This window comes from Protopterus annectens, chromosome 1.part0 (genome assembly GCF_019279795.1).
Source record: "Protopterus annectens isolate FY-2018-M chromosome 1.part0, PAN1.0, whole genome shotgun sequence".
NCBI classification, from domain to species: Eukaryota; Metazoa; Chordata; order Ceratodontiformes; family Protopteridae; genus Protopterus; species Protopterus annectens.
Window position 1 is genome coordinate 1,742,132,804 of NC_056725.1, and position 24,488 is coordinate 1,742,157,291.

General features: G+C 40.3%; 1 protein-coding gene across 1 annotated transcript in view; it reads right to left on the minus strand.

The window, feature by feature from the left end:
- PPIL4 (peptidylprolyl isomerase like 4) overlaps nt 1-24,488 on the minus strand; it is a 614,262-nt gene that overhangs the window by 536,512 nt on the left and 53,262 nt on the right. The window contains exons 2-3 of the mRNA XM_044069026.1: nt 15,985-16,052; nt 8,255-8,319 (exon numbers count right to left, since the gene is read on the minus strand). Coding sequence (XP_043924961.1) covers nt 8,255-8,319; nt 15,985-16,052 — 133 coding nt within the window. The remainder of the gene's footprint in view (nt 1-8,254; nt 8,320-15,984; nt 16,053-24,488) is intronic.

A 24,488-nucleotide genomic window follows, 5' to 3' on the forward strand; every position in this document is an offset into this window, starting at 1 on the left:
CTAAAAGTTGCAGGACCATCCTGGCTGGGGCTTTGGATCTTAGAAGCAGGGCTCGGACTTGATCTTGTAATGTTTGTATCCTTTCGGTAGGAAGGAAGATTCGCATTAATTTTGAGTCTATCTCTGCTCCTATGAATCTTATGCGCTGAGAAGGCAGCAAGACAGACTTTGACCAGTTGAATGTAACTCCCAGGGAAGCACCCAGGGAGATGGTGGCTTGTAGGTTCTCTAGTAGTAGATGCCTGGTGGTGGCAGTCAGGAGCCAGTCGTCCAGATAGGGAAACACTTGGAATCCGAGACTCCTCAGGTGAGCAGTCACTACTGCCAAACACTTGGTGAACACCCTGGGGGCCTGTGGTGAGACCAAAGGGCAGTGCACAAAATTGGAAATGACTGTCTCCCAGGCTGAAGTGCAGATACCTCCTGGACGCCTGATGTATCGGTATGTGATAATAGGCGTCCTTGAGATCTATGGAGCACATCCAAACATCTTTCTCCAGCAATGGGAGAATGGATTGTAAAGTGACCATTCGGAATTTGGACTTCATGACGGACTGGTTTAGTTTGCTGAGATCCAAAATGGGTCTCAGGTCCCCTGTCTTTTTTGGCACTAAAAGAACCTTGAGTAATTTCCGGATCCGATTTGGTCTGTGGGGACCGGTTGGATGACTCCTTTTTCTAGCAGCTTTGAAGCTTCTACGGCTGCAATTTCCCTTTGACTGGGTGGTGGGTCTGGGATTTTTTTGGACGGAGGGGGTGGGCGTGTGAAGGGAATGGTGTAACCTCCGGCAATAATCCGAAGCACCCATCTGTCCTGAGTAATAGACTCCCAGGCTTTTAGGTGCTTGGCAAAACGGCACCCGACTGGCTCCGGAGCAGCACAGCCGGGCAATCCCTCATGGAGTGTGGGAGGCTGAAGAGCCACGAAAGGACTCGCGGTCTCCAGTATTGCGGGGGCCTCTGCCGCCTCTGGGACGGCGTCTCCCAGAAAAATTTCCCCTTCCTCTGCCTCTGGAAGGGGAATCTTCCTGCTGTTGAGGAAAGAATTTCTGTGATTTGTGGAACCACATCTTCCCTCCTCTTTTAGCCTTGGGATAAGGCCGAAAGGGAGTGGAAAATCGTGCTCCTACGGCAGATAAAGTCTTTCCCTCCTGCTCACAGCGGGTAAGAGTGTCTTTTACCTTGGGTCCAAACAAAGAGGACCCATCAAAGGGAGCGTCGGCAAAGGAAGACTTGAAGGCCTCCGCGAAATGACACAAACGGAGCCAGGCTTGTCTTCGTAGAGCCACGCCTGTGCCTGCCGCTCTGCCCGCCCCTTCGACCGCATATGAAATGAGCCGCATGGACGAGTTAGAAATCGAGTTAAGGGTAGCCAACTGAGAGCTAACCGACTGGGCTAGCTGCTCAGGTAGGTTACCTGAGAGGGAGTCTGAGAGCTCCTTGATCTGATCCCTCTGTAGTCTGGTGAAATGTGCCAAATAATTCAGGGACCTCAGAGTAAAGGCCGCTGAACTCAGGGTGCGCTTCCCGTACCGGTCCATGCTCCTAGACTCCTTATTAGGAGGATGGACGGACGTTGAAGCCTCTGCCACGTCCTGCTGGGTAGCAGATGCCACCACCATGGCATCTACAGCCACGCCTTTCGTTAAGAACTCCTTCTTGGGTGGGGCAGACAAAATTTGTTAGGGCGAGAAGGCACTGGTTCCACAGTATCTGGATGTTCCCACGCCCTCCGACAAACCAAATCTAGGAGCTCGTCGAAGGGCGGAGACACCCAGGAGGCGGAGGGCTTAGCCCCGAAGGCCTTGAGGAACACAGACTCATCAGCGGAGGGGGGTTTGGAATTCCAGCCGCCTCGTTGCTTGAGGATCTCTAGAATGTCTGCAAATGAGACATCATCCGAGGACGACTTTGGGGACCCCTCCACATCATCAAGATCAGTGTCCGATGTAACAGACTCATCGGGGGAGTCTACGTGCTTCCTCTTGCACGATCTCTTCCTTGGGGGCTCCTCCGAAGACAACTCCGAAAGACCCTCAGGATGAGGGGAACCCCCAGTGGGGGTAACCTCAGGCCCCGGGGCTCCGCTGTCTAGAGACAGGGGAACTGCCAAAGACCCAGTCTCCATGCCCAGGGAAGGTGCCGGTAAAGCTGTAGAGATGGCCAAAGAAGATTTGGCCAAGGCACTCCTCATAGCTCTGAAGGCCGGACCCCCAGAATCCTGGGAGGGTCCAGTCGCCGGAGCCATGATAGCAGACGGAAGTCCCGCGACCGAAGCACTGAGAGGGAGGCTTGGAACCAACTGCATTGGTCCCGAAACGTCACCCCCGGGCCCGGCCGAAGAAGTCCGTGTGCTAAACTCCGACCCGAAGGCCGGGGTTAGAGTAAGGGTCGGAGCCGACCCTAGGATCTCTACTGGCTCCGTCAGCACCTGCTCCGACGGAGCCAAAGCGTTCGGAGGAGGAATGGCAATGGAATGGGCTATCGGCTCCGAAGCCAAGTGGGTCGGAGCCGAAACTAATTTCTGAAAGACTGGGGACTGGAAAAGTCTTTGGAGCACCCTGTCTATGTCCGAATCTGACATCCTTGATGACCTGGAAGAGACCGAACGGGTCCGAGTAGGCCTCTCCAACGGCTCCAAGGGACTAGGGGACCGGCTCCGAATCGACTCGATAATTATCGGCGCCGAAGGAGTGTCCAAACCAATTTCCATCGGTGCCGAAGAGGGCTTCGGCGCCGAGGAGGAAGTGTCTGAGCGGACAACCTTCATCGGCTCCGAGATCAGTGGAGCCAATGAAGGTGACCCGCCTCTCGATGCCCCAGCCGTCGGCTCCGAACCCAGAGGAGTCGAGGCTGGAGGCATCGAGGCAGACCGTTCCGTCCTCGGCTTCGAAGTCCGTGGAGCCGAAGGAGAAGCCTGCCTATGTCTTTTGGCGGTTGGTTCCGACGGACTGGTCGGAGCCGACGCCCTTTTCTTCTTAGCAGGAGAAGGAGAGGAAGCTAATGCCTCTTCAAATGAGGGTTTAATAAGGCCTTTTAAAATAAGTTTATTTTTCCTCTCTTGGAGGACCCTCGAGGAAAAAGCGTGACACACGGTACAGGACTCCTGCAAATGTTTGGCGCCCAAACAGTATACACAGAGAGAGTGGTCATCTGTTATCGACATTTTGAAACTGCACTTAGTGCACTTCTTAAAACCTGAAGGCCTAGGAGCCTGTGACATTATGGCAACCAATTTAGTGTATAACTAGCAAAAGACAAAACACACTAACTATCACAGAAAAATTCTTTTCTTTTTAAAACAAGGACTGTCACAAATAGAAAAGTATGACCAAAAGGATCCAAGAACCCCTAAAAATAAAACGGGACTTGAAAGACAACGAACTGACAGGGGAAGGCCCTTCAACTCAAAAGGGACCTCTAGTCAGACAATACACAATCACCACACAAATATTTTACCACAAAAAATATTCACTCATACACAAAAAACACGAGATAGCTGTTAAAACAGCTTTTTGTTGAATTTTAGGAAATCCCTGACAGGAAAGTAAGTGAAAAAAACACTACTTAGCTCAGCCAAGCTCGAGACCACGTCTTTGCTTGTTAGCGGCAAACGAGATCTGGGGGACTGGTAGTGGTGCATCCTGGGATATAGTAAGCTCAGCCAATAAGAGACTTCGCTCTTTGGCATAAGCGTGCCGAGTCGGAGCCGAGGATCTGCTCCAAACCCATCAGTCAGAATGTAGGCGAGATAGGATCACATAACATCATTTGTTAACTGGGAGAGTCCGACTTGGAACAAAGCCAATTTTCAGCGGAGGCCCGGGGAGAAATGCTCCAGATGCATGTCTTTGTAACGTGGGAGGAAACCGGAGCACCCGGAGGAAACCCACATGAATGCAGGGAGGACATGCAGACTCCACACAGAAGGCACCCCAGCCGAGAATTGAACTGGAGAACCTCTTGCTGTGAGGCGACAACACTACCGCTGCACCACTGTGCTTTACACATGAAACAATCAAGCACATTCTGCCAAATGTCAAGATATATCTTTCTGCTTGAAAATTTCAAATGGTTTATGCTTATACAGTGGATATAAAAAAGTTTACACACCCCTGTTAAAATAACAGGTTTTTGTGATATAAAAAAAAAATGACACCACAATAAATCATTTCAAGTTTACACACCCCTGTTAAAATGACAGGTTTTTGTGATATAAAAAAATGACACCACAATAAATCATTTCAAAACTTTTCCCACCTTTAATGTGACCTATAACCTGTAGAATTCAATTGAAAAACAAGCAAATCTGTTAGGGGAAAAAAATATAAAAAAACATACAATACGCTGGTGCATAAGTGTGCACACCCTTAAACTAATACTTGTTGGAGCACCTTTTGATTTAATTACAGCATTCAGTCTTCTTGGGTAGGAGTTTATCAGCATGGCACATCTTGACTTGGCAATATTTGCCTACGCTTCCTTGCAAAAGCGCTGCAAATTTGTCAGATTGTGAGGCATCTCTTGTGCACAGCCCTCTTCAGGTTACCCCACAGATTTTCTAATGGATTTAGGTCTGGGCTTTGGCTGGGCCATTCCAAAACTTTAATTTTCCTCTGGTGAAGCCCATTCTTTTGTTGATTTGGATGTATGCTTGGGGTCATTGTCATGTTGAAAGGTGAAATTCCTCTTCATCTTCAACTTTCTAGCAGATGCCTTAAGGTTTTGGGACACAAGTGACTGGTATTTGGAACTGTTCATAATTCCCTCCCCTTGACTAAAGCCCCAGTTTCAGCTGAAGAAAAGCAACTCCAAAGCATGACACTGCTACCACCATGCTTCACCATGGGGATGGTGTTCATTTGGTGATGTAAAGTGTGTGCCAAATGTACCTTTTGGAATTGTTTCCAAAAAGTTCAACCTTGGTCTCGAGTCATCAGACCAAAAAACATTTTCCCACATGCTTTTGGGAGACTTGATGTATTGTTTTCACATTTTAGTTGGGCCTGGATGTTTTTTCTGTGTAAGAAAAGGCTTCCGTTCTGAAACCCTACCCCATAGTCCAGACATATGGAGAATATGGAAGATTTTTGTCACATGCAGTACACAACCAGTACTTGCCAGAAATTCCTACAGCTCTTTCAGTGTTGCAGTAGGTCTCTTAGCAGCCTCCTTGACCAGTTTTCGTCTTGTCTTTTCATCAATTTTGGAGGGACATCCAGTTCTTTGCAATGTCACTGTTGTCCCATATTTTCTCCACTTTCTGATGACTGTCCACTGTGTTCCATGGTATATCCAATGCTGTGGAAATTTTTTTGTACCCTTATTTTGACTGCTACAAAGCATTAAAGGGATTTCATTGTTGAAAGGTAAGCGCTCTGCGAACCATGGTTTTTGCTGTAGCAGGCAACTGAGTACATCTCAGGAAAATCCTACTAGGACAGCTGAACTTTATTTGGGGTTAATCAGAGTCTCTTTAATTGATGGCAAGTGTGTACCCAAGAAGACTGAATGGTGTAATTAAATCAAAAGGTGCTTCAACAAAGTATTAGTTTAAGGGTGTGCACACACAACAAAGTATTAGTTTAAGGGTGGGCACACTTATGCAACCAGCATATTGTAAATTTTTTAATTTTTATATTTTTTCCCATAACAGATTTGTTCGTTTTTCAATTGAACTGTACAGGTTATAGGTCACATTAAAGGTGAGAAAAGTTTTTAAATGATTCATTCTGGTCGCATTTTTTATATCACAAAAACCTGGCATTTTAACAGGGGTGTGTAAACTTTTTATATCCACTGTAGGTACCACCAAGTAGGCATACAATTGTACTTTTCTTTTGCTGTTTGTTTCACAATAAAACATACATGTGACATTTGTTCAGCCGAACAATTCAGTAAATATCAGAATCCTATACTTTAGAACCAGAAAGGATACTTTTTTCTCAGAAAAAAAGATTTCCTGTTATTTAAAATGTTGCAGCAAAAGAACAATTGATATGCCATCTTTAGTGATAACAGGATACTAATTATTATAGCACGTTTGGTTTTCTCCAGGTATCTAGCTACACAAGAAATGCTTATACTAGCAGTATGAAATTCTCAACCCCATTTTATTAATTGTGCTACTGATTTACACTCCATGCTTGCCAAGTCATTCTCTACAGAATCTAGGACATCTATGTCACATAATCAAACAGCCACATTGATGAATCTATCATCTCATCAACAATGCAGGCCATCGAACTATTGTGGATAAGATTGCGTTATAGTAGGATTCACAAAATTTGCTCTTTTACCCAATGTAGTGCGATCTCGGACTTGGGATATACGATTAGTGTGGGGGGGGTGTCTGGACTGCACTGTTGATGTGATGATGAGAGGACACTCAACAATGTGGCCATTCAATTATTTAACAAAGACCCAAAATCTAGGATGTGATTTATGTCTGCTTTAACTGTTCTGCCTTCTACAATATTTTTGACAAACTTCAGACACTTACTTTAGAATACTACACTGAACCGAAATACATTATATTATTCTTACTGCATGCATTTATGTCTATTTTGTTAATCTGTTACTACATACAGTAACCTTTAAAAGTTTATCTTGTATTATGTTAGCATCATGTCATCCAGGTTCTAGCTAAAAACAATCCTTGCATCAGTTCAACTACCAAGATAACAAATGTAAAATAAAATTAATTTAAATAAAACAAAACAGTTTTTTTGACAGTGTAGATGGGCATCCACATAGTCAGGAAGGTGCTGCTGTAGCCCTATCTTTAATGCCATTAGGTCAAGCATTATAATGTAGAAGGATGAGTTTTCATAAAAATAAGAAAGTTTGAAAGCCATATAAAGAAACTGATATTTGTAGATATTGTCAGATTAAGGTCAGAATGGCCATTAGTTGCAAAACCTTGCCAGCTCCTCTGACATTCATGGATAAAGCTCTGACTGTGAAACAGATGACCCAAGTTTGATTACTGGATTATGCAACTACAGGGGCTGGCACAGGGAGAATGACAAATTAAAGGACTAATCTTTCTCATCTCTTTCAGGAGGGAGGGAGTTTGCATGTTCAAAAGCACATATGATTTCCCTGGTGGAGACAAAAGAAACTTACAGGGGGTATTCTATTTTATAGGTGGGGACATTTTCAGGCCCATGATGATTGTATAAATGACCAGTAGCCAGGCATCAAGCCCCACCGCACATTCCTCATATAAATATCCATGTAGCATGTATAGGAAGATCCAGAGCAAATGAAGAACCCACCCCATTGCTGGCACCTGATTATCTCCGAAACAGAAATGAATGATGAGGGGAAGGGATGAGGCCACAGGGTGAGAGAGTGGGCTGAGGCTTGATGGCCAAGGGTGGAGAAGGAATCCTCAAAAATAAATCTTTCAGCTTAAAATAAAAATGTCTATTAACTGCCTAACCCGACAGAACAGTGGGATCTTACTACAACACTTGAGTTAAAAAAATAAATAAATAATAATGTCTTGGATTAATGGGAGCACTCACCCCCTTAACTAATATAACCTCATCAGTGGCTGCAGAATTTTGTGGAAGCTTAAATTGTTTTGCTGAAACTGGTTATCACTTTCCGAGGTCTTGACAGAATATATGAAAACCTGAAGTATGCATTACTGTGTAAAAGTGGATTTTTATCTCTCTTTTTAAAACATGTAGCACAAAATTGCATCATTTTTCTTCACTAAAACTCAAGATGTTATTTATTTTATTTAAGATGCATCTACTTCTTTGCCTATGAAGCTTAAGTCAAAATCTTATGATGTTCTACAGGATAAACGTCCTTGTGAAATTCCCAGAATTTTCATGGGAACAGATCATACCGCTTTTATATGACATGACCAACAACAACAGCCAAACTTGACACCATAAAACTCCACTGCCAATCGTTCTGCAGACTGTGGTTCTGCTGTGGCGACCCCTAACGGGAAGAGCCAAAATGAGGAGGAGAAGATTATTTTTGTTTTATTTTACACCCCCCCCCCAAAAAAACTAAAATTAATTAACTACATAAAACTGCAATGCCCGATGTGAAAGGATTGTTTTTACTCTGAGAGATGTTAATCTCTTTTTCTCTTAAAATCTTATTTCACACAAATTATACAATTCCCTTCTGTAAAGACTGTCACAGCCCATCCCTCTTTATTTCATAAAAAGTGAAGTTAAAAGCATTGTATGTTATAAGCAGAAAAAAAGAATAAATTTAAACTTACCAAAAGACAGATTCACCTCCACGACCTGTACCTGTGGGATCTCCGGTTTGTATAATAAAGTCTCTCTAAAATAAAAATAGCAAATAAATAAAACAATATTAATGGGTGAAATACACTTAATGCAACTTCTACAAATTTAACATATTTTTTTTACTGCAAAAGGAGATACTTACAGAAGGTAAACCTAAGCATCCATAACACCACCACCTGATACTTGTACTTACTAGCAGTTGCCCGATATAATTGAGCAAATTTATATAAACACATTAATGTTAAAGGTGCCAATGAAACTAAATCACTAAACATACAGGAAAACTTAAATATAGACTTGGCAAGGTTAATAAGGTCCGAAGGAAACTAGGCAGAAGTAACAAACTTAAGCACTATGCATAAAGGATCCTGGAGGTCAGAAATGCTAAAACAAGTACAAAGAAAAGTATACATAGGTTCACAGGGGTGTACTAGGCTAATGGCCCTAGAGGCTTTACAAGCCTAGCCCATAGGATTACCCTGGCATTGTGCCACCCATTAGTTGCCAGTGCCTCTGTCGAGTAGAGACTCTAGTGGGGGTAACAACGAGCTGGTCCAGGGCATTGGAATTAATGAATTCCAGGAAACGTTGGGCAAGTGTATGGTTTACCCAGTTCAATGTAATTTCACTAAGAAAGCCATAAGTACAAAATGCCAACCCAATGCTGTGCTTACATGTTATAAATTCATATCAAATTAACATAAACAAAGTCTAAAGTGATGCTGCCCATGAGCAAACCTGACAAATTCAGACCTTCCCTTTGGGGCTGTAAATGTAAACTGGTTGAGGAGGGACATGTCTCTGGCTCACATATCGGTGACAGTTAGTGGGAGCAATGGCTCACCTGTAAGCCACTCACAAAACTGAATTAGAGCTCACAGACATCTACTTCTCTCCATGAACCTGGGATAACTGGTAAAATTAAAACATATTATAGGATGAATTTATAAAGTCCAACTGGATTTTATGTGCATATACATTTATAAAAAAATTCCAATATGGTTTAGTATAATATTCATTTATTTTTATTTTCAATTTCATTCATATTTACAGTTTTATTTTTATATTCAACATTTTCATTTGCATTTTCTGGTCATTAATTTAAAGGTTTGAAATAAGTTGAAATGTATTGTGTTTCATTATTTTCATGTGTAGTTAATGTTTTTGGTTTATGTATTTATTAAAAACAAAGTATTCATGTGTGTATATATATATATATATATATATATATATATATATATATATATATATATTGCATTCATAACACATATTACTAGTTTTTACATGAGAACATTAGGTGTATATGATATGTTTGCAAGTATTTTAAATTTGAGATTTAGGCTTGTTAACATTTTATTGGAAGATGGGTATGCTTAATTGAACTTAATTAGTGGGAGTGTATTTATTGCTTTAAGCTTGTACAGGTTTTTGTTCTGAAGAAGTCTGTGAATAAAGACAAAACCTAAGTAAACTGTCGTCCTTTCTTGTGGCTGATGCCAGTTTGCAGTTCCTGATTATGGACCATTCCTGTGTTTCTTCTTTGTGGTGTGAAGTAGTTTTGTGTGGTCCATTTATTCAAATTGTTGAGATGGAGAGCCTGGAATCTGGCCCAGATATCATGGGGCTGCTGGAGCGTATTAACCAACAATTGTCGGAGCATACCCTACAAATTAAACAGTTGGTAGATAAACAACAGTGTACTAATGGAAGTCCACGTGGAAGTTTGGGAAGTTTAGGTGTCCCTCTAACTCAACCTACCTCAAATGTTGTGACTGCCTTTGGATTGAGACCCCACAAAGTGAATACTGGAGCGGACCCAAAATGGGGCTACAAATGTGAGTGGTGCTGTGGTTAATAGTTCATGTTTGGACAAAATACAATGGAAGGTTAATAACTTTAACTTCCAGTAGGACAATGGGTCTAATAATTGCACAAAAAATAAATCTTTGGTTGACTGTATGAAAGAATTTGAGAAAAAAATTGTTCGACATGAAGAAACTACAGATAGAGAATTGTTATTTACACAAGAACACTGAATTGGGGTTGGTTCCGCGGGGGTTGCAGACTTGGAGGTATCCCAATGGTATTGAAGGGAAGACTGAAATGGTTGATGAGGTTCATCAATTATATGACCGGACTGGGTTTGAATTAATGAAAATAATGATTAAATTCAATGACCAGCTTATAGCTCGTTATTTAATAGATCTTGAAGAGGAAAATGAATTTATTTTGGCTGACTTGAATTTTGATCACTATCAGATGAACTATACAAATTTGTTGGCAAGTATTGACTCTAGTTGTTCAGTCATCCATCAAAGAAAGTTGAATAAAATTTGTAGAGATACTGACAAGTATAAAAATAAGAGAGTATATCCTCTTTCAGCGGGTAACCGTGGTTACCGAAGGGTTTCAACCAATCACGAGTCAGAGGCGGGACAGGAAGTGACGAGAAAGTCAGATGAGTACAACAGAGGTGCGGATCTGACAGATTTCCCTTTAGATGGACGGTTAAGGCATTCGGAGAGGTTGCAGAATCATGGACAGGGAGGCCAGCAGTAGAAGATAGATGACAATCACAACTACCAGTGGCAGGGGGCAAAGACGAAAAAATGGAATTATCCCCAGCAGCAGCGCAACACGAACCAAGGTGGATGGAGATAGACTTTTCACATGGACAATTATGTGAAGTAAGTGTGCCTTTGATTGGGTGTTTGCAGGACAGTGGCTCAAGTGGGGCTATTGGAACTAGTTCCGTTTTGGAACAGCAGTCGCTTGACGCACAAGTTGGCAACATGTTTTTCAAACAGCGGCAGTGTTTAAATGTGAGTTCTGTTAACACTATTGATGGCATTGGCTTAAGTAACAATGAAAGTGATTTAACAGCTGTTATGAATACCAGCAGTAGCAAAAATTGTGAAGTATTTGACGCCACAGTGTTGGCGGGGAGCTTTTTGTCATCCAGTGGTTCGAATGTTAGTAATTTAAGTGAGTCGATAGTTGAATTGAGTATTTATCCATTTTATGAATCTACTAATAGTGGGGTTAATGCTGATGTTGAAAATGTAATTGCATTTGATCAACAGATGGCAGAAGTTGAAAACTGTGATGTCGGTGATACATTTAAGAGGCATTTTTCTAGGAGCGCCAGTTGTTTAGATGTTAATGACAGTATTATGAATTTGGGTGAACTAACATTGACCAATGTTAGTAGTGATGGGGAATTAAGTCAATTATTGGAAGTCACTGATGCCATGCAGGGGGCTGATAATGCTGTAACAATAAGTAATCCATGTATAATCCCCCAACACATTTGGTGATTATCAAGTTTATAATTATTCTACCAAAGAAATAAATAACAAACATGCGGAGTTACTTTCAAAAGGTTCCTCATTCATTCCAGTAAAGAGGGGGAACTTAAATGAGATTTTGATTGATTTAAAAATGTTGACTAGGAGAATGAACCTTAAAATGTTCTTTGATAATACAACGGAACGAGGTGGATTTGAGTTAAGAAAGCCAAGTAAATTTAATCCCCCTTTAAATGGAACAGTGGCCTTTTACGAGAAGATTTGTGAGTTAGATATAAGGAAATACATGAAGAAAAATAGGAACTTTATTGAAAATAGGGCATATGATAGGGCCAACAATTTAAATGAAGGTGAACAAAAATTATTAAAAGAATTAATTAATGACAAAACTCTTAGGTTCATGAAGCCTGGCAAAGGTAGTGGTACGGTTATTATGGACAGAAATGATTACACTGACTATATGTTATGTTAGGGGATGATATTTATGAGGAAAGTAGTTTGAATCAGGTACATATAACATATTCAAAAATAGACTTGCTGACTGAAGACCTTTTAATGCAAGGCCAAATTGACGTGTCTGAGTATTATTACCTAAAAAATGATTTTCCAATGGTTAGCAGCATTTTTGGGATCCTAAAACTGCATAAGGGGTTGGACAACGTTAAATTTAGGCCCATTGTTGATGGAAAGAGAAACAAGACATGTTTCATTAGTAGATTTTTGGATTTTCATTTACAGAAAGGCATAAAGAAATTTGATTACATCACAAAGGATTCATGGCATTTTTTGGAGAAGTTCAAAACAGTTACGATTAGTGAACATACAATCTTATTGGCCATTGATGTTTGTAATCTTTTTTCGGTAATTCCAAGTGGCACTGGATTGCAATGGTTAGAAAGTCAATTAGGAAAGACTGGGATGTATGATCAAGACCGTATTAATGTATTTGTTACCTTAATGGAAGGCTGTTTTAGATAATAACTACATATTTTTGAAGGGCATTATTTTAAGCAAAATACAGGAGTGGCAATGGGGGCTGCTTGTACCCCCATATATGCCAATTATATAATGTCCTTCTGGGAACAGGAGTATATGTTTACTAATCAATATAAGCAATACATTCAGCACTACACCTGTTTTTTGAATGATATTTTTGCGATCTGGGAGGGTGGTGTTGAAAGAATGAAAATGTTTATTGATTATATAAATGATACAGTGCAGTTTCTTAAGTTTACCTTTGAATTTAGTAAGAACGAATTGTCATACTTAGATGTTCAACTGAAGGTTGACAAAGTTAGGAAATGTTTGACTTCTGGTATTTATAGAAAGCCCACGTTTTCAAACTCATATCTTTATTATCATAGCTGGCATCCTAACCATCAGAAAAAGGCCATAGTAAAAGGTCAGATGGTTAGGGCAGCCAGAATGGTTAGTGAGGATCACGATTTTTTTTTAGTGAGGTGGAATTCATAAAGGGTGTGTTTATTAAGAGAGGCTATCCTATCATTTTGTGTGATTCCATTGGCGATGAAGTAATATGGAAAAGGAATGAAGGTATTTATATGGCATTATTAACTATGAATAGTAATGTGAATTTAATGAATAATAACATTAATAACAATAATATAAATTCAAAAACTGAAAGGGGAAGTAGTATTACAAAAAATGGTACAAAGAATTGTATAAAAGGGGTACTGGAACAGGTGAATCTGACATATATTTCATCACCACATATTCCTATGATACTAAATATATAGTGGACATAATACACAATAATTGGAGGTTGTTGAGACTGGATAATAATGTATGGAGTAAGTTAAACAACCCTCCAAAGTATGTATATAGGAAGGGAAGATCTTTCAAGCAGCTGTTTGAAAAGGGAGGAGGTTGTATAGGTGATATAGGTAATTTTTAAGTGTGGGAGATGTAACATGTGCCAGTACATTTTGGTTACTGGTTCAAAAATAGTAGTGGCCAATGTGTCTATTGGTATACATGGGCATTTTGATTGTTATACCAAAAATGTTGTTTATTTAGCCAAATGTTGCCAATGCTCAGCCTTTTATGTAGGAAAACCTTGCAGATCTTTTAAGGAAAGAATCAGTGAACATATATTGGATAGTAAACATATGAGAAATACCAATGCATTGGTTAGACATATAGAACAAAATACTGGGCATCAATTCAAATTTTGTGTAATACAACATATCAAAAAAGATAGTCAAGGTGGAGTTTTAGATGTACACCTTGACATATGTGAAATGAAGTGGCAGCTGAAGTTGGACGCTACAGTGTTCCCAGGCATCAATGGCAATATAAGTATAGCCCCCGTGTTAAAATTAAAACATATTATGGGATGAATTGATAAAATTCCAACGGGATTTTATGTGTACATACATTTATAAAAAATTCCAATATGGTTTAGTATAATATTCATTTATTTTTATTTTCAATTTCATTCATATTTATAGTTTTATTTTTATATTCAACATTTTTATTTGTATTTTTTGGTAATTAATTTAGAGGTTTGAAATAAGTTGAAATATATTGTGATTCATTGTTTTCATGTGTAGTTAATGTTTTTGGTTTATGTATTTATTAAAGTATTCATGTATATATATATATATATATATATATATATATATATATATATATATATATATATATATATATATATTGCATTCATAACACATATTACTAGTTTTTACATGAGAACATTAGGTGTATATGATATATTTGCAAGTACTTTAAATTTGAGATTTAGGCTGGTTAACATTTTATTGGAAGATGGGTATGCTTAATTGAACTTAATTAGTGGGAGTGTATTTATTGCTTTAAGCTTGTACAGGTTTTTGTTCTGAAGAAGTCTGTGAATAAAGACGAAACCTAGGTAAACTGTCGTCCTTTCTTGTGGTTGATGCCAGCTTGCAGTTCCTGATTATGGACCATTCCTGTATTTCTTCTTTGTGGTTTGAAGTAGTTTTGTGTGGTCCATTTATTCGAAGAACAATTAATTACTTTAAAGGAATTGTCCATAATGTAGTACCTACATCTTCAGTGTGAGGAGTCTGTAATTTCAGTAGTTCATGCATGTCGAAGCCAACTTCTATAAAACTGAACAAATTAGTTCCAAAGAGAAAACCATCATGTAAACTCTTGCAATGTACACAACAGTTTTCTATACAAAGCATCTTATTCTGTATTGTCTCTATGTTGAACTAGACTTTTGTTTTTTTTTTCACATCTCTGAATGCATATCCTTTGTGCAGTGAGGTAAGAGGTTATTACATTAGGAAGCAATGACACATAACTGGAGTGTGTGTGGTGGTAGAATACTTTATAAGGTTTAGGTGATTTGTTTTGCATGCACATTTATAGTCTATTAGGTGCTGTTAAGTTTTTGCCTGATTATGCCATGATGCTGGAACAGTTTTAGGATAGGAACTTTGCCCAGCTAATAGACTGAAGGCTGGTATGGGCCTGCTGAGTACATACTCCTGCTGTGGAAATGCACTGGCTGAGAAAGTCTGCATGCAAAGGTACACTTTAACATTAAATCAAAAGGTGTTTAAGGGTGTGCACACTTATACAACCAGCTTATTGTACGCTTTTTATTTTTTATATTTTTCCCCCTAACAGATTTGTTTGTTTTTCAACTGAATTGCATGGGTTATAGGTCACTTTAAAGGTGGGAAAAGTTTTGAAATTATTTATTGTGGTCTCATTTTTTATATCACAAAAAATTGACATTTTGACAGGGGTGTGTAAACTTTTTATATCCACTGCATATGGTGATCTAAAGATAATGCTATAGAAAAGAAAATGTACTCGGGGGGGGGGGGGATGTATGTAAGGTGTAGCTGTCCTTTATACTTTTCTCATTGTTTGCATTATTGTCCATTTTCAAATGTTTAAACAGTCCACATTAAACCACCATACCTGAGCACAGTACTTATGAAGTTAGGGACGCCCATCCTGCTGTAATTATCCTGTTTATTCAGCTGCAAACCACCATAGTGAGTGTTCTCAAACACCTCTACTATGTACATACGAAGGACCACTGCTGCAAAATTCACATGATTTGGAAGAGTACCAAGCAATGTGCATTCTAGGAACCAGAAAAGGATGCATGATCGAAGCACCTCCTGCAGAAGCAAGTGAAGCAAATCCTGTTCTACTGCTACATCAGCTATATACATCATATTTAGTGGGAACATGTACAACAAAAGCCTATGAAACTGCCACTGTGTGGAAGCCAAAAAAGCTAAATCAAAGCTGAGCTGCATTAACATTAACAAACTACCAAGACTGTAAAGAAAACCAAAAGCTGAAATAAGCACAACGGATCAATATTTTAATGTACTTCATGCTCAGTTTCAGTGTCTACTTACCTGAACATTGTGAATGAGGCTGTAGTTGTAATATTTAATTTTACACAGCTTTAAGAAATTCAGACACGCTGCAAATAATGAAAAATATGAAACTGATATTAGTAACTTTCATTTATGTTTCAACTTCAGAGTTTTCCTTGATCTACAGTTAGTTTATAATATTCAAATGTTGTGAAAATGTGCAACAAGCAAGCAACACAAAAACAGAAGGGCTGTTTTACTCATACCAAAATGCAGAGAATTCTTAGATCTCAATTTAGTATCTAAAAAGCCATCAATAATGAAAAAATATTCCTATCTAAAAAAGAAAAAGGCCAATATACTCTAAAAAGACCACACAGAATCATTTGCTGCTCTATGTGTACAACAGACTCATGTCTAATGTACCACTACTACTATACATATAAAACACAATCATTTCTTTAATACAATGCCAATAACTATGGCATTATATGATATGACTTAATATGGCAAAAAATACATAGCCTAGGGCCAGTTGCACAGCACCTTCAACCAAATGAACTCACGATTCTGAAGTAAAATGTGCTGCCATACAAAAAAAGACAGTATTTTATGACTTATTACTGATTCAAAAACTAATGTGTGCATAAATGATGGTAGTGCACTTGTACATTCTTAGAATTACTTACTTATATGACAACCAAGTAGGTCCACTGATCTTGAATAATCTTCTTAAGTATGACCACTGGCATACATATGGAGCATGTGACATGTACATCACAAAAGACAGTATGCACAAGCTTAAAGTATTACAATGTCTACCAAGAAATATAAGATATTCAATTTAATTACATTTGAAGATAATATCCACTCTTTTGGACTCGCAAACAATTTGAGCTTTGGAAAATACTTTGGGTGAAGCTGTAACCTTTCTAAGAATGGCTGCCATCTCGGTGCAGCAGCTTGCCCAAGTACAAAATGTTTTGGAATCTGGGGACTACTTAATGAGAAAAATGACAATGAAGTTATCCAGCTGAACGTGAATATTTCAGAAGCATCCAAATTGATTCTTAAGCTAATATAATATACAACTATATTAAGCAAACACAGCCACTTACTAATGGAAAACATACTACGAAAGCAGGGCTGGACAACACTGAAAAAAAAAAACAATTAAAAAAAAAATTCACTTCTGGACCTTTAAGTTAAATTTTTATTTAGCAAGACAGAAAAAAAACAAAGGAGAATGAGGGTGGGATAAAAAAATGAATAAAAGAGGTTAAACAAAGGTCACAGTCAGGCATGTAAGGTTTTACAATAATATCAAAGTCAAAATTTCAGATATCCCCTGGCTCTGGGAGAGTAGAGATATAAAACCATGGCTGCAATCTGAGTTGGGTAGCAGCTTGGGTACTGGAAGAATCAGGCAGGGAAGGTGATGATGAGCAGGCAAAAGTGACTTGTCCATCCTAGGGGGAAGGAAGTCATTAGACATGCTGCATTATTGGCCCCTACTGAAGTGGGTGAATTATCAGGATGTAGCCATGGAAGGTGCAGTGGCTTTTAGAGCCAGGGAAAGGCTATCCCCTGCAAGTGGGGGCCTTCCAGGGATTTCTAAGGGAAGCACCTCTAGTGTAACCACCAGCAACGGTGGCGACACAAGGTCAGAGAATTGCAAAGAGGGGGGACCCGCATGACATGAAAGTACAGTTGTGTACACTTACCATAAATGTAGATGTTCGAGTGTATTCACTGTTGCAGTCATCACACGTGGGTTATCTGCCTGTTTGAACTTGAGGAGTACTTTTGGAAGAAGGGGCAGAGGGGGAAAGGCATAGATTGAGAGGTTTTCCCATTTGAAGGATAGAGCATCCACTTTCAAGCTTGGCTGTGGGAAATTCTGGTGCAGAATTTGTTTAGTTGATGGTTTTGGGGGGGCGCAAAGAGGTCCACCTCTGGTGTCCCCCACCTGTGCATTAGAAGTTTGAATGAGTTTGGTTCCAGTTTCCACTCGCGTTGGTCCATTAGATTTCTGCTTAAGTTGTCTGCCAGTGAATTTTGCTTGCCTGGCAGGAATTGAGCTTGCAGGTGCATTTGGTTGTTTAAGGTTGTGTTCCACAAAGCCATGGCTAACCTGCAGAGTGGGTAGGAGTGAGTTTCCCCCTGCTTGTTTATGTACCACATAACTGTGGTGTTGTCTGTCTTTATTAGGAGTTGTCCAGGCAGGATAAGGTATTTGAAGGCTGTCAGTGTATTCTGTACAGCTAACATTTCTTTTTGATTGATATGCAGGTGAATTTGTCCTGGGCTCTATTTGCCATGAATGCAATTGCCTGCCATGTGAACCCCCATGCATAGTCTGATGCGTCTGTTGTCAGAGTTTGGACAGCAGGGGGCTGTGAGAAAGCGAGTCCCTTGTTGTGGTTGCAAGCCTCTGCCCCCCAAAGGAACTCTGTCCTTAGGCAAAGAATAATAGGAATCACTGCTTCCAGGTCCTGGGAATGTTGACACCAGAGACTTTTTAAGTACCACTGAAGTTTCTTCATATGCAGTCTTGCATATGGAATCAGTAGAAATACATGAGGTCATGAACCCTATAGCTTGCAGTATTTGTCTTGCAGATAGCTGGGTTTGGGTGGCCAGTAGTTTGAAATAATTTGTCAAATAAACCTGCTTTTCTGGAGTGAGGAATGCCATCTGGGAAGTTGTGTTCAAGCTTGCTCCCAGGAATACAATTTTTTGGCTGGGTGCCAGATGTGATTTCTTTTCATTGATGGTGTACCCCAAAGAAGTTAGTAGTCTCTTTACAAACATCAGGTGCTGAAGTAGCAATTCCTGACTGTCTGCCTGAATCAGGCAATCGTCCAAGTATGGGTAAATTTGAATATTTCTATGCCTGCAGTAAGCAATAGCTGGAGCCAGGCACTTTGTAAATACCCTGGGCGCAATAGATAAGCCAGAGGGAAGTGCATACAGCCTGCCCTGAAACGTAGATATTTCCTGCAAGATTCCCTTATGGAGATGTGCATTTAAACTTCTTTTAAGTCTAGGGTGGCTAGCCAAGAGACCTTGGCTAGCATAGGAAGGAGCTGCTGCAGTGTAAGCATTTTGAATTTTGGTACCACCAGGAAGGTGTTTAGGGTTGACAGATCCAGAATAGGGCGCCAAGAGTTCTCTTTTCTGAGCACCAGGAACAGCCTGGAGGAGTAGAAACCCTGTCCCCTTTGCTTTGTTGGCACAGGTTGAATAGCCCTGATACTGAGAAGAGAAAATATTTGCTTTTGGGCCTCTGTCCACTGGTATGGAGAAAGGTCTGGCAATCCGCTTAGGGTTGGCAGAGAGTGGAAATAGAATCTGTATCCCTGGGATACAAGACCCATCCATCCTGGGTAATATACCCCCAGTTTTTTGCATGCAGGGCGAGTTTTCCTCCTAGGGGTGTAAGTACTTGGGCATGGCTGGGAAGGATTAAGGACAAGTCATTGTGAACTTTTTCCATAGTGGGGTGGCTTATCACTCCCAGTTTTTGAGGAGGGAGCACTCCATTGTTTAAAGCTGTGCATACCCTGTGACTCTAGTCTTTGTGGTCTGTTGCCCCTGGGTTTGGGCTGAGAAGGTCTGGAAGGGACTGGAAATGACCAGTTTTTTGAAGGCCAATGCCTACTGAATCTAGGTGGCTGTACCTGTACAGTTTGCATGGATTTAGCTTTTCCCTCCATCTTTTTAAGAACAACTTCTGCTTTAGTGCCAAACAAACATTCTTGGTTTAATGGAGCATCAAGTAATTTTGCTTTGACATGGTCTGGCAAGATTTGTTCCTTCAGCCAAGCATGCCTCCTCAGAACAGACCCAGTGACAGCAGACCTGCAAGATTCTTCTGAGGCATCAAAACCACACTGCAAAGTATGTTTACCAACTTGGTTTGCAGAATGCATTAAATCTTGTAAGTCCTTATTTTCTGCACAATCAGGAATCAACAACATTTTTTGTTTAATTAGATCAATACTATGCTGCTGGTACTTCAAAATGTGAAACTGGCAATTTAAAGTCCTGAGGGCAAGAGTTGCAGAGGTATATACCTTCTTACCCAATCTGTCTAGAGCCCTAGAATCCCTGTCCGAACGGGTAGGGTTTTTGGCTGTAGAAGCCTTAATACTTTAGGTCCCTGGGAAATTGTCTCTGGAACAGCAGTGGGATTTTTAGAGAGAAATTTCTGAGAGTCAGGTACTCTGTAGTATTTGTCAGGCTTTCTAGGAGCAGGTGGCGAAGTGTCCGGGGTAAGGCTGGATTCCATGAAAACTTCATCTACAATATCCAGGACAGGGGGAATAGCTAGAGGCCTGTGCTGAGGCAAGTCTAAAAATTCCCTGCGTCTCTTTTTGGACTGTGGGTAGTCCTGGCATTCCCAGCGGAAATGCTCTCTTAGGGTATGCAAGGTTTCACCGAAAGAAAGGTCCTCTGGGGGGGGGGGGGCTGAGGGAATTGAATTTTCTGCATCTGAGTCCTCATAAGTAGACAAGAGTATGTCCTGGTAATCATAGGGGTCAGAGTAATCAGACTCATGGTCTGAAGAATCAGAAGGAAAATCAATTCTTTGTCTTTTAGAGGGGGAAGGCTGGCTTCCCCTAATTAAAGTAATAAGGTCTTCAGCCATTTTAAGCATTTGTTTCTGTGGCATGGGAACTTGAGAATGTGCTTTGGTCGTCGGTTTCCTAGGTGTAGTGTGAACTCTGAGCCTGAGAAATTCAGTAGATTTAGTCATTAACGAAGTAGTTTGTTTAATACGAACATCAGAAGGTCTGAATACACCCTCAAAAGCAGATGCCTGCACAGTGGCTCCGGATCCATCCAAGGTAGAGACATCCGCAGGTTCCATAGTTGAAGAAGCACCTCACGGCATACCAAACTCTGACTGGGTCTCAGTAGAGGCCTGCGAATCTGTTAAAGTGGGTAACGGGGGCTGCAAAAGCTCCTCACTGAGTGCCAGCGGACTGGCGACTAGCTTAACGGAAGCGTCATCGGCAGTTTTGGTCCTATGCGGTCCTTCTCTTTCTTTATCTTTAAGTTTTTTTGGAAGATCGGTAGTGGGATGGCTAACCGAAGCCATTTCAGAATAAAGAAAATGAGAGTGAAAGAATTTAGAGACAAAACTAACACGACGACGAATAGTTCGGGTGTTGAACAAGACACAAAACCAACAGCGAGGGATGTCATGGTCTGGGTCTAAACTGGTGATGCAGTACGAATGAAAATCTCTGAGGCATTTGCTTTCCACAGGCAAGACAATTGTTAACTTTTTCTGACATCAGTTAGAGCAAGAAAAAAGGATCCCCAACGGGGTACTTGGCTTTAGAAGACTTCAGGTTTGAAACTCGAAAAATGAGAATTTCAGGTAGCTGCTGACCGGCACTTGCAAACTGCTTCTGCTTCAGGCTCCCACACGGCAAGAAAAACTGATGTAATAGTGTCGGCTACATGTTTTATACCCCTGACAACCTGACGTCATGGATGAGGAGACAGCATCCAATGCAGAAATCCCAAGACTCTGGTATTCAAGGAGACTGAGGTCTACCTATAGGCAGATGATCCAGGTGTGATGACTGCAACAGTGAAACATGAAGAATATCACTGGATTACTCACTCCTTTCCTCCTTATTAATCAGCCCCTACTTGCACAGGAATGAATTTGCTAAAAAGGCTCTATCCAAGGGTAGGAATGAATAGGCCTTATAGCTCTTGCTCAGCTTTGGAGCACATCTAGTTCTATCCCTAACAGGAGGAGCGAATCAACCAGCTAGGTACAGGCAGTGAAATAATTAATCTAGGAGGCTGAGCTGGCAAAAAAAAGACTTCAGGTAAGGCATAGCTTAGCTTAGGATGGTAACATTGCATTGCATGGAGTTTGGTGATTACACAACAATATCTGAAAAAGGCAAATCAGTTAAGTGCTTCTATAGTGCAAAACCCAGTCTTAACAACAGTTAAGCACTCCCTGCTTAACTTTTTAAGCTCTGGTATTGTGCTAGGCAGTTAACCCTGCCAGTACTGACAAGCAAACAGTGGCAGAATAAAAAAACAAATTTGTTTCTGCCATCTATTTGTGCCAGTAATGTGCCCCTCAACTTCTGTAACACAACAGAGTGTTACACCGTCGTTTTGACAGTATGCGCCAAGTGCTTTAATGCTTTGAAAGTCATAAAAATACTTTGTGTCTTTTGCTCCATGAACTACAAAAAAATTACGATCAGGTATCCAATCATAACCCTTTATTATACGCTGCCGACTTAGATGTCAAGATTCACCTCTCAGGTTTTAGTCTCAAGGTAAATTTCTTTGGCATCTATGTCTCAAACATGCAAGCCAGTTATGATTGGTGACCTGTTCATAATCCTCTATATGCTTACCATTTACAGATGGATACAGTTAGAAGGTGTAATAGATATGTCTTGCAGACAAATACAACTTTAAGTAAAACCCTTAACCTAGTTGATCTACAACAGGTGTCTCTTACTGCACATATGGTTGTTCCTAAAATGTAGCATTTCCTGAGAAACACTTGCAATTTCACTATCCCATGATGGTTCATCTACTTTCAACAACTGACTATGTACTTTCTAGACACTGTCAGCAAGACCCAGAAAAGGCTTATCTAAGACAGGAAAAGTAGATGGAACAGAGACCTCAAACAGTTTTACACAAATTAAGAAATAAACCTTGCCTCCACATGTCTTCTAACATGCATTTTTTGTGATTGACCAGAATAGAAGCTCTCTGAGTAAGTTGCAAAAATATGGGGTCAATTCCCAAGCGGCTGTTCTGAGTACATCCAACACTGAGCTGAATTATCAGGGTAAAACTGATCCAAAATGAAAAATCCTCTGGCATATAACATTAGGTCCCTATGTTGGGGTGACAAGTTATTTCATAGGAATGAGGGAACAACACTGGAAATCAATGATGAGACTACAACATGCCTAGCCGAAAGCACTGGTAAGAAGACACACAAAGACTGTGCCTCTCTTTTCAAGCACGTAACAGTGCTCACCGCCCAAACTGAGCAAGGTTCTACATGACCATCCCTACGTAAATTTGTATCTACCCATCCAATCAAGACTAGCCTTAAAGTTAGTCAAAGCAGTATTTTGTTTGACCTGCAGAGGTAACTTATTCTATAGGCTAGGAATATGCTGAGATAGCAACCTCTCTCTCCAGTCTTGTTTGTTTGATGGTGTAGATTTAGTTGCCTACGGTGGATGTTTGTAGAACCAGTAATTTTGCAAAGAAAGAGGAAGTCAAATAGGATTGGATCTTTCATGCCTCAAAAAGCAAAGGAACAAGTCACCTCAGAGCAGCCTGCAAAGTATAAGGAGTTGTGCTGATCTATCAGAATAGAGGGTTTATAGACTGTAATTTTCTTGGTAAGAAACCTCTGATGTCTTTCTAGTTGAAGGAAATGCTTTGAATTACACATACCAAAGGGGGCAATGTATTCGGTGATGGGTCTGATAAGGGAACAATACAGTGGCAGCATGACCTCTTTGGCTCTTGAAGTTATTCCCTTGTTAATTAACTGGGCCAGATGGAAATACATTCTAACTATGGTGGAATCATGATGATCAAATGAGAATGAATTGTCCACAGAGGTACCCAGGCCTCTTATGACTATGTCTATTTAAAGAGTTTACCATTAATAACACAGGAGATGGGAACAGCTTTTAGCTGAATGCTACTATGCTGCCCTTTTTTTTAGCAATTAACTTTGAGACTGTTTTTAGTACAACCAGGTATATAAATATTCCAGCCCTTGCTGGAGCTATTTAGTATCAGTGAATGAGTAGATAGTGCTCGGTTCACAGTCATCAGCAATCTTGGTCAACCATACTTCTGAGTTACTGAACTCGATGGATGTCTCCAAATAAATGCCAAACAAGGAAGGGTCAACAATGATCCTGATGGTACCCTACTAGTTCATAGGTTCACTTGTAAATACTAGGTAATCAGTCTGCTGACCATGACAACCCTAGCCCGTAACCCATACTCAAAAGTTCCCTCCAGCCTCAAGGAAGACAGTACAAGATAGACCTGTGGAGAACTTGAGGCTGCCCAACCAATTATCTAGGTTTACCTTGAAAATGGCAAGTCTGTTCCAGAGATGAGGAAGACATTGGGATATGAATCTATTACTTCAATGCATCTTATTTATCTGTTGATTAAGATATAAAGAACCATTTGTTCTATGAAGGAATAGAAGGTCAAATAGGGTTAGATCTTTCATGGTTGGAAAGGCTAGACATAAATCCCCATGAAGGAACCTATAAGAAACAGTAGACAGAAAGGGCTGCAGGTCTGTCATAACTAAGGTCTTTAAGGCCACTGATCTTTTCAGTTAGGAACCTCTGAGGTCTCTGAAGTTGAGTTACATATACTTAGGTACTAGACTTGCCAGAATGATTTTGGATAAGCAAGCCTTTTTAGAGGAAAAGAGGAAATTAGAATGTATGTTTATGGATAAGTGCCATCGTGAGATCCTGGTGAAACCATTA